Source organism: Neodiprion lecontei, chromosome 4, assembly GCF_021901455.1.
Source record: "Neodiprion lecontei isolate iyNeoLeco1 chromosome 4, iyNeoLeco1.1, whole genome shotgun sequence".
Classification (NCBI taxonomy): domain Eukaryota; kingdom Metazoa; phylum Arthropoda; class Insecta; order Hymenoptera; family Diprionidae; genus Neodiprion; species Neodiprion lecontei.
In genome coordinates, this window is record NC_060263.1 from 36,875,354 (window position 1) to 36,885,816 (window position 10,463).

The window sequence follows — 10,463 nt, forward strand, 5'->3', positions numbered from 1 at the left end:
TTACATCTAAATCTGTTTGGTTCTCTGCTTTTCGAAATGGGATTACCTCCATTATACCAGGCAGTTCTGCCGGCGTTGTCGGTGAGTAGCTGATAAACCTGTTGGGATCAACAGAAAATTGAAAAAACTTTGTTGTAATCAACGTTTTTTCATCCCCTACATAGTACCTAATTATCGTCGTCTAAATTTCGATAATCAACTGTTTCTGAAACCTTATGTATACAACGCAGCTTGCCTACCGCGCAATTATACAACCAAGTCACGTTGAAATTACGTGAGATTTAAAGAGACACCCACACACACTTCAATATTTCTAGCTGGGAATTATTGATATCGATTACTCCGTGCGTTCAGCTTTATGCCGAGAACACATTTCGCTATATTTGCCAGCAGCTGCAAATACTCCATGTTACGTAAAAAAATTTTTATTACAAAAATAACCAACTAAATAAAATCCAAGTAGCCTACCGGATGAAAAAATGCGAGACGGAGTGTCAAATTATAATACCTGCGGAATAAAAAACAGATTTTACTTTCCCGCTTCCTGCAGGATAAAAATATCCCACATTAGAAACATTTCTCGCGAGAAGTTTTGAGAAGAATAGTCGATCTTTGTGTTATGCAACGAAATATTCTCGGCGCTTTCTCCGCACGCGGTCTCAGACATAGTCTGCACTTTTACCGCGAAATAAGTGCAGCCGTAACGTTACTTTCTCTGTTTTCATGCTGTTGGCTGCTCAACCTACGTTCGAGCTTCCGGGATTGACTTCATTGCCGGTCCGACCTTTTCAACGCGGAAGCCAACAAAGTTGGCGCTATATACTTATTTTCTTATTTATACCTTATCGTATATTGTATTTTATTTGTTACATTATTTGCCTTATAATTATACGTCTCACTCTTACAGAACTTAAAATAACTCTACTGTATTCGACATAAGACGGTATTGATTATAAACTTAGTGAATTCTGTCGCGGCACACTTTCTTGGTTTTCTTTTCGATGAAAAATCTTGCAACGGTAAGAAAAAAAATGATAGCTAAACATAAATGTATATTTTCAACCGTCTTCTCAATACCTTTCTTTCATTTTTTATGATTTCCTTCTCACTCTTTCTCCGCAGTTTTTTTCTTTTACAGCGTTCACGGGACGTTGTTACGAGCACGCGTTGTGTAACAAACAATGTCCACGTCCAGTCCAGAATTACATTTTTATACGCTGCAGTCTCCCATGCTTGCAAAAATTTCCAGACGTATTTTCAAAGTTTTCATTCCTTGTGTTTCATAACAAGTTTCAGTCGAGATACATAGAGTTAACCGAGATTCTTTGAAAACGAGTAGAAAATAAAAACTCTGAATTTAAATGGCATGGTGTGAAATACAAATAAATGTCTGACTTCCCATTTGCGATAAATTTAGTAGAGGATATATACATCTATACATTACATAATACATGAGTCTGATTTTTAGAAAATGCGAACAAAGAATTCTGTAAGGTCTGTTTGTAAGCCTACTAAGGTAAATGTGACTCATTTTCACATCTTTTTTTCACTAGCTTGATTAAGTAACCTTTACAGGTGCTTCATGGAAAGCAAAGATCGCGATGTCCGAAATTTTTTCAATATGTTAATCATTATGGTGAAGCTGGCAAAAGTCAATTGAAAAAACTGTCGCTTTTTGTAGGACCGAAACAATTATCATTGCAGGAAACTGAGATTAACGAATAGAGGAAATGGGAATATAAATTCACGAGGGATGATCGGGTTGTGCGCCTTTTTTCTCATCTTTTCTTTGCTTCTTATACACATTTACACGTACGAACACATGCATCGTAGGATGTTTTAAAAAGAAATAATTTGCGATTTTTCACCATGGCACCCCCTAAAAATTTTTCACAGGTTGAAAGCAAGGTTCTGTCAAAAGATGAGCGTTCTACGTTGCGTGGAATATCGGGCTCAGTTGATTTTTCACTTCTATGCAATATTTTAAAATTACAAAGTATCGTGAATAAAAAAATTTTTTTTATACAAAATCTCTTTTTTGACCCAAGCAAACATTTTAGGAGGAGCCACAGTGAAAAATCGAAAATTATTTTTTTCTGAAACACCCTAATACATTGGAATACACGTAACTCTGTATAATTAGAGGCGTCGACAAGGCCTTTAACGCAATACCTTCAGCCTTGCACGGATGTCGTTATTAATAATTGCACAACGGGCACGAATAGCCTGGACATGAGATTTTAGCTTACGAACGAACGGAGAATATGTGCTGTACATCGCAGATATAGCGAAGTTTAAAATTTTGGCTGACTCGTGCACTCGAGGAGAACTTGAATCTAAATTACCTTAAATTCACTCGCATTGTACGACTGATCAAAGAAGTTGAAGCCGTTGGTTCGTCGAAGGAAAATTGTGCAACAGTGCGAATTGACTACAGGTAAATAAAAAAAAAAAGATTTACTACAGCCATTTCTCCCACTTGTACAATCTTCAAGTCTAGCCGCACATGAAGCTACACGTGCGCTGAGTAATAGAGGTAGAAAAATGCGTCCATTAATGCACAGCGTGCATATGGATATACGTATAATCGGTATAATCAAGGAGTGGGGATGAAACGCTAGAATGGCCGATTGATAAAAGCATCCAAATAACGAATTATCAAATACGATGAAATCTAATTCGTAGAATTAATTAAGTGTATAAAGTCCGAATATATAAAACAGTGTCCGATCACGCGTTTTCAATGTGGTTGTGTAAAGAAATATATTTCTACGACAAGTGCAGGGTGGGATAAAAAATCAAATCCATGCAACATTAAATATCGTAGACTTACATCATAATAATTATCTTCATGTCTCTAACGTAACGCGAACGTAACGGAACTCGAAATCTCTTTTTTTTTTTTTATTTTATTTACTCACCAAGAACCAAGGGTCGAAGGATTTCCACCGCAGTAGCCGCTGCTTTCCGAGTTGTTGCTATGCCTCGACTTGGAACTGCCACTGTTGGAAAGATAAAATAGAACAAAGATTATACATCTCGAACCGATATCGTTTTCAGTATAATAATATTATTAAAAAATTAATCAGACGTCCAAAATTGAATTGGACGATTGGTATAGCATAGAAATTTTCACTTTTGTATCTGTATTTGTCAGTCGTCGCTAACCTATAATTCTAATAATTATTTACTTGGCGTGAAATTTTACTAAATTCAGCTTACGAAAGCTGGTAAATTAGAATGGAGCCCTAGAAATTTTCTTTCTGTAAATCGTATATCTGGAATGGCGTTATATGCGTGGCACCTAACACGTGACTCTGGGCAATCTTATGACTTCAAGGCTAAGCGGCTCCTACTTGCCACCAACACTTCAAACTTTTCGATGTTTCTCTCAGCGTCACTTTCCATAAAAGGTAACCATTTCCGATGCACCTTTATACTTGAGGTACGAAGAATAAATCAAAAAATTTCGCGTAAACTAAAAGTGCAAAGATTTTTTTTTCGTACACTCTTTAAAATGACTTTTCAATTAAATAGAACAGAATAATTGTTGCTTCGTTTTCCATTTTACAATTTAGATAAAAGGGCAGATAAAGGATTCGGTACCCCATTATTTACGTACGGCTCAGCCGTATAAGGCATATATCACATAGGTCCATCACGAGAGGAAAAGGATGTTTTCATACACCGCGAAAAACGTCACGTTGCGGGAAAAACGCTTATACGAGTTGAACTGCAAACACAAAAATAACTCCCGATTGACAAACATGATAATAAAAATTTCCTTTCCGTCGACACAAGTCTCTTTCAAAAAATGAATTCTAACGCCACGAGGCCTGCCTCGTGCTCGGAAAGTTGAGTGAAAAAATCCTTCTTCCTCACATGTTGAACACGTGCAAACTGCAGGCAATAATATCCATGTCCTTTCACCATCGTGGGAGCCAGTCAGCAATATGGCGTAAGTATCGCGGATCGAGGTAAGCGTAACTATAAACGAACCGGGAAATCGTCAGATAATTAATATTTTACATCTCGTCTGACCGTGACTTAAATTTCGAACAATTTATCGGTGTCTTTAATCGAGTGCCCGCAGGGTCTAATATTTTCTACTAAGTAGAAAAATATTGAGCGCGCGACGAGCCACGTAATGAAAATAAGTAGTAGCGGCAATGAGTGGTCAGACGTCGAAATTAGAAGCTTACGGATCCGCCTCAGGAATGATTATACACCTGTTACGATAGCGATATTAATACACCTTCCGACAATATCGGAGTGGGGAAATGTGTTAACCAGACATAACCATTGATGGTCAAATTCGGTTCAGGTCGTTTATTTATGACTAGGTATTTAAAGCTCACGTGACTCGTGAAACGATGGCTTTGTTCTTACCACGTGTTTTTCGATATATTTATACGTAGCGTGCTGAGAATATATTTGGAGCCACTGCGGTATATTCGTAAGGAGGAAATATAAATATAAATCGTATAAAGTTCAAAATAGGATGTTTCGTAAGTCATAGCAAATTTACTGAAGTTATCGTATCCATTAATAGTTCATTGAATGTAGACAGAAAATAGCAACGGTTATACAGTCAAGATCAATTTTATATCGTTGCACGTGAATCTGGTTATTACATCGTATGTTATATTTATATATAAAATGATTTGTCGGCCCGTGTTAATTTAATTAAAGAACGCCTACATAAATAATAAGGAGGCATAAATAGCATCACTCGCGTGTACTCGACTTAGGGTCAACATCAATTTCAGTTTTTAATCTCTTTCGAAATTCCATTAGCCCATAAGAAGAGTTGGAATTTTTGTGCAGATTTTTCAATTTGTACAGTTTCGAGTTCCGATTTTTTTTCTTCAAATAACCTCTCTTAAAAAATGACATTCTTCAAGGGGACGTGGGGCAAAAACGTGAGGTTTGACAATAAAATTTTGTTCAAATAAAATGCTCGGTTCGGTTCGAAATTTCATTATAAAAAAAAAAAATGGTAGAAAAGTCTAAAAATTCCGCAAAGGTGATTTTTTCCACCCAAGGTAAAAGAAAAAAAATGATTTTTCGTCAACGCATCATGATTGATTGGGCCCGATATTTTTTTCATGAAAAAATTGGTCCAAATCAATCATGTGGTAGTTATCGAAAAATCGATTTTCTTTTTAAGGGGGAAAACATCACCTTTGAGGAGGTTCTAGGTTATTTGACCATTTTTTTTTTCTCAAACGTCTCAACAAACTGACCGTCTTATTTGATTGAAATTTTATTGACCCACATCGCGTTTTTGCACTACGTCTTGAAAAATTGTATTTTTTGAAACAGGTTATTAGAAAAAAAAATTCACAACTCCAAATCGTTCGTTTTAAAAAATCTGGGAAAAATTCAGAGTCTTCTAATTGGCTAATGGACTTCCAAAAAAAATTCAGAACTGATCGAGAGTCTGAACAGACGAGGTTGAGCGTACATCGAGTTCCGCTGGCATGCCCCAAATGTAGGCAAGATGTTACACAACTAGAATTTGCCCTCTTCTTTGCTTACGTTGGCAATTACAGACAAGACGTTCTTATTCTGATATCTTCCGTATCTTACACCCTTGTATTTGAAGGTAGAAATGGACATTCGAACACCTTAAGATGTAAGAGCTTATACCGTACAAAGTTTGGTCACGTTATGCAACCATGAGTAAAAGCAGCGATTTTACTTCTGCCATTTTTTCTGAATGTAAAAAAAAAAAATTTTAAAACTCTATAAATGACTTAGACTAAGATCTGAAGCTCAAAATTCACGTACGTATTACCCCAACTTACCTTTTTTCAACCTTCCTTCCGACCAAAGTGGTCTAAGCGCAGAATTAAGTAAAACAGACTTAAATTGCCGATTCGAAATTGCCGAAAATAAACAGTCATCGTCGCGCTTTATTTTCATTCATGTATTAAAAAAAAACAAAAAAAAATGCCACATATTTTTTTACATTCCTATAAAATTGGATCGTATTATTTTTTTCTATCCAAAATTACAAAGAGAAAGGATCACGAAGATAGGTATAAACGGTGACGGTTTAAATCACGAATGGTGAAAAAAAAAAAATCTGTGTCTGTTTTAATTCACATTAAACTTCGTAACTACGAGTATAAGGAACATTACGCCGATGGGACCAACCTGTTTTGCGACTGACTGTTGCTGCAGCTCTTGGAGTAGACGGAATCGATCACTTTGGTATTATTGGTATTATCGACGGACGTTACCTCCATGGTGAATAATTGTCAATATTCGTAAATGAACTTGAAATTCCCCGCCAAGTACTGTGCGACTGTGTTGAAATATAAATATCGTGGCCACGTTAAGGAAATGATCGTCGTTCACACTCTTCGAGTAAAATTGAGGGATCACCAAGAGCCGGCTCTACGGATAAACTGTGCACCGGACGGTTGACGATCCAGTACTACGATCCCCGACAAGTCCACGATGTCTGGCAACCGATACGGCAATAACAATTTCCGCAAGAAACGCTGGGCACGTGGCGAGACACACGAGTCTCTGATCCCCCTCCCGGTCGCCGATAGCGGTTCGCCGTGTTTGGATTCGTAACAGCCACAACATTCCCACCCCAACACCACCCCCTTCCGATGAACGTGCCTCGGGAAACGAGATTAAAATAGCCGCCGCCAACCCCGTGCGAATTACAACAGCCTCCCACTCACAGAAAGTTCCAAAAGCGGGGGTGTCGTCTGTAAGGGTCTTCCTGCGAAACCTATTCTTAGCCGTGGGAAAGTCACTTTCGGATTCATTGCACCATCCGGATGCGCCACACGACTTATTCTTCGCTCTTCGGAGGAGGAATTTAATTTCTACCCTGCTCAACTCAGTCACAGTTTTTCTAAACGGTAATGCGGTTTGTCGGGCTTTCATCCCCTGTTGTATGTATGTACACTAGAGTGGCTCGACGGTAATTTTTTTTTTTATTTCAAGTTCCGAATTTTTATAAAACTTTTGTTCTCGATAAAAATAAAATCCCCTGCAAATTTCAGCTCCATCGGATAAGATTTACCTGACGTTTGGTAAAAACAAAAAATTATGTAAACTTTTATTTTCTCTGAATTTAATACGATTACTTTTGATTTTTTGAGCTCTTCACTCTGTCTGTAGATCGGTTTTTGTACTAAATATTGTTGCCTGCAAAAAAGATCTCTTGATATTTTTCATCATCGCTTATATTTTCACGCGACAAATCGACGGTGAGTTAAGTTGGGCATTTTTTTACGTGTTATTTCGATGTAGAAACTAAATCTTATTCAATCGAGCTGAAATTAGCAGAGGATTTTCTTCCATCGTAAACAACAGTTTTATAAGGAATCCGCACTGATATTTAAAAAAAATTTCTTTGTGAACCACTCTAAAGTGCATACGATGTGTGCCGGCACCTTTTCGGAAACTGATCGTCGTTATTCGCAACCGAATCGTTAACTGAGCATATTTGAAAATTGTTTTGTTTCCAATGTCCGCTCTTTACGCAATCAATTGTTATTGCGTGGCAACTGCTGTCTAAAAATAAATCCACAGACAGTGTCACATCACAGCTGTCAATAACCAGCATTTTCTGACACTTTCTTCTGAGAATACTTAGAAAATGTCTTGGGTTTTATGCTTAGTATCTACATCGTCGGATTATGTCGATTAGAAGACGGAAATGTTCACCGTTTTGAATAATAAACTCGAGGAAAAATTGTACAGAGAAAAAATGATTCCCAATGGGATTCATTCCGGTTTGATTTTGAAGATTAACACTTTCATCTATGAATATTATCTTTCTGCACGTAGTCGATACTTCGATTCGGAAAACCGGTGAGACGTGTTAGAATAAAAATGTTAGCACAAAAATTTCTGATTTCCTCCAACGGCCAACGCTTTATTGGAAAAATGTCGAGTTAATTATCGCATCCGCCGAAAGATTGTACGAAAAAACGTTCATTTTAAGCTATATAAAATCTACAGCGACAATTTCGCGGGCTGCGGTTTGTACTTGGTAACAATAAGTCAAGTTTCCTGCTGGAAACGACGACATTGTTTCCGACTCATGCAATCCGTGGAAATCCTTGACCAAGACCAGTACTTGAGGACTTGGAAATTAGACGAAAATAGTTTTTCCCGGACATGATATGAAAACATTTTGAACCAAAGCGAAGAAAGCAAAGCTTTGATACGGAATAATGGAATATGTTAATATCAGGTTCATGGTAGCTCATCGCCAAAAACCCGAATCGCCAGATCAATTTTCTTCGCGTCACGAACGTGTTGATTGGCACAAGTACTTAGGGCTGGGAGTTCCGTCTACAGTAAGCATAGCTGCTCTACGTGAGATGAGAAATTCCTTCAACAAATATTGTTCAATAGATTTTGTAAATTTTCTACATGAAGCTAACTAAACTCGTTACTTGTCTCTACGTCAAACGGAAAAGTATGAAGCTTCCGTTGCGGCAAACAATGGTTTGTGCGGTTTTCTATACTTTAATTATTCGTCGACAGTTGAGGATACTCCTCAGTCTTAGTCGGAATCAGAACGGTGTCGGTTGAATTGCGCCAACCATGGCAAATATCTTTAACCTTTAACCTATAAAAAATATTTTCGGATTTATATATATACACGTATATATATTCTAACGTTCAATACACACTAGAAGTTTGACAGTGAATATCTTCTGAACAGTGAGGTATACAAAAAAATTGTAAGAGACCTTTTTTGTAAAGAATTCAATTTCTTACGAAAATATAATATACATTTTTTTTTTATAAATAGCAGATACCGAGATATGTGTTTTTTTTCCTCACCATAGGAAAAAAATAGAAAACTGCGAGGCGGAGGACCTTCCTATTAAAATTAAGAGCTCATACTTGGAGAGAATGTTTTTGAGGTCTCTACCATCCAAGTTTTCGGAGTACAAAGTAAAAAAAAAATAGTCGATTTTTTTGGCCCACCCTAATATATATATTTTCGGATGTATACTCAGTTCAGGGGTTTTCCAATATACGTTACAATATTGTTACAAAGCGGAAAATTAAGAGAGGAAAAGGATTTATTTTGTGACGAAGCTCTCCTTTTAAAGTCTCGAGATAGACTGTTTTTACAATAATGTTGGTTGACGCAGCAACCTTATTCTTTTGAAAGACATAAGAGGTTTATGAACGTCTTTTATCTATGATGACTACTAGATCATTAAAATGGGGACAAAACGGGTGATTTCACCCTTTGTAACATTACTCCCCCCCGAGGAAAAGAGTCGTCCCGACTCGGAAAAGAAAAAACAATTGTAAAAGTGATCTAGCAGTCAGTGCTCGAAGGTGAGTTGGAGCTGTGGCTCTAAAAATTTGAAGACTCCCTTTTTACTATCTGGCATTTGCCCACAGTCTCAAGGTGAACCACAGAAAACCTTGAGCAGATAGTTGAGCAGTTCTTCATGAGATTCCTTGGCCGAAGACACATTGGAACACCTCAAAGAAGGAACTCGAGAACAGATCGCGTCAGGATGCTTCGGAAGGGCAGGAGACAGAAGGGATCCCAGAGGAAGAGATTTTCTGGTGTTCAAAGTTCTTGCGGGGATCAAGACAAGGACAGGTGAACCGACCCGAGGTTCCCTCCGGACACAGCACACCCTAGAGTTGGGAGGACAAAAGTGAGAGGAAGCGGATGATTCCCAATTCGCTAAGCAAATTTGGGGGGAAAATACGCGATTGATTGGATTTATAACTCATTCAATAGAAAGAAAAGGAACGATCTTGTCTGAATATCCGGAGAACCCAGGCTAAGACCGGACAAAGAGGCTGTCAAATTAGCTGCTTTCTGGGATGGACTCCAACCATTAACCTTACTTATCATGTTGAACTGACGTTCGTATAGACTCCAAGCAGACGAACCGTCATACGAACCGGGCTTCAAATTCGACTGTTTCGAGGGCAACTCTACAATACTCGCGGCAGGTACAGAGACCTGATTGAGTCCGAACGAGCTCTGAGTCTGCGGAGAGAGAACATTGACAGTACCGCGCGATTTTAAAAAGGCCAAGAACTCTGACTGAATATCCACGCTAGGATGAGACGACGCGACAGGAGGCTCAACTACTTCTGAAATATCACGTGACGAAAAATCGTGGCACTGCGGAAAAGAGCTAACCTGAGCTTGTCGCGAGACATGAGCAGGTGGAAAATTTTTAGCAACAGGGGGAATTTCGCCTCCCACACAAATGGCGTCAGACCTTGATTGATCCGGAATTGAATGAATGGAGGTCCTCCCTGCTGGGACCGGGACTGAAGGAAGAGAAGTCCTTCTACCTGGGGACGGAACTGGGCGTATTGGGAATTCCTACGGCCGCTCCTGAAGCTTCTGCACACCTTGCAGGATCCCGATCAGCGCCTGGGACACGATTTCTTGTTTTTGACGTTGTTGCGAGAGGAGTTCGTGCAGAAGA

The 10,463-nt window shown here is 38.4% G+C and overlaps 1 protein-coding gene across 1 annotated transcript in view; it reads right to left on the reverse strand.

Annotated features, from left to right (window-relative positions):
* LOC107216923 (period circadian protein-like) overlaps positions 1–6,417 on the reverse strand; it is a 29,849-nt gene extending 23,432 nt beyond the window's left edge. Inside the window, exons 1-2 of the mRNA XM_046736443.1 lie at positions 6,163–6,417; positions 2,922–3,002 (exon numbers count right to left, since the gene is read on the reverse strand). Coding sequence (XP_046592399.1) covers positions 2,922–3,002; positions 6,163–6,254 — 173 coding nt within the window. The 5' untranslated portion in view covers positions 6,255–6,417. The remainder of the gene's footprint in view (positions 1–2,921; positions 3,003–6,162) is intronic.
* Positions 6,418–10,463: the final 4,046 nt, after the last annotated feature.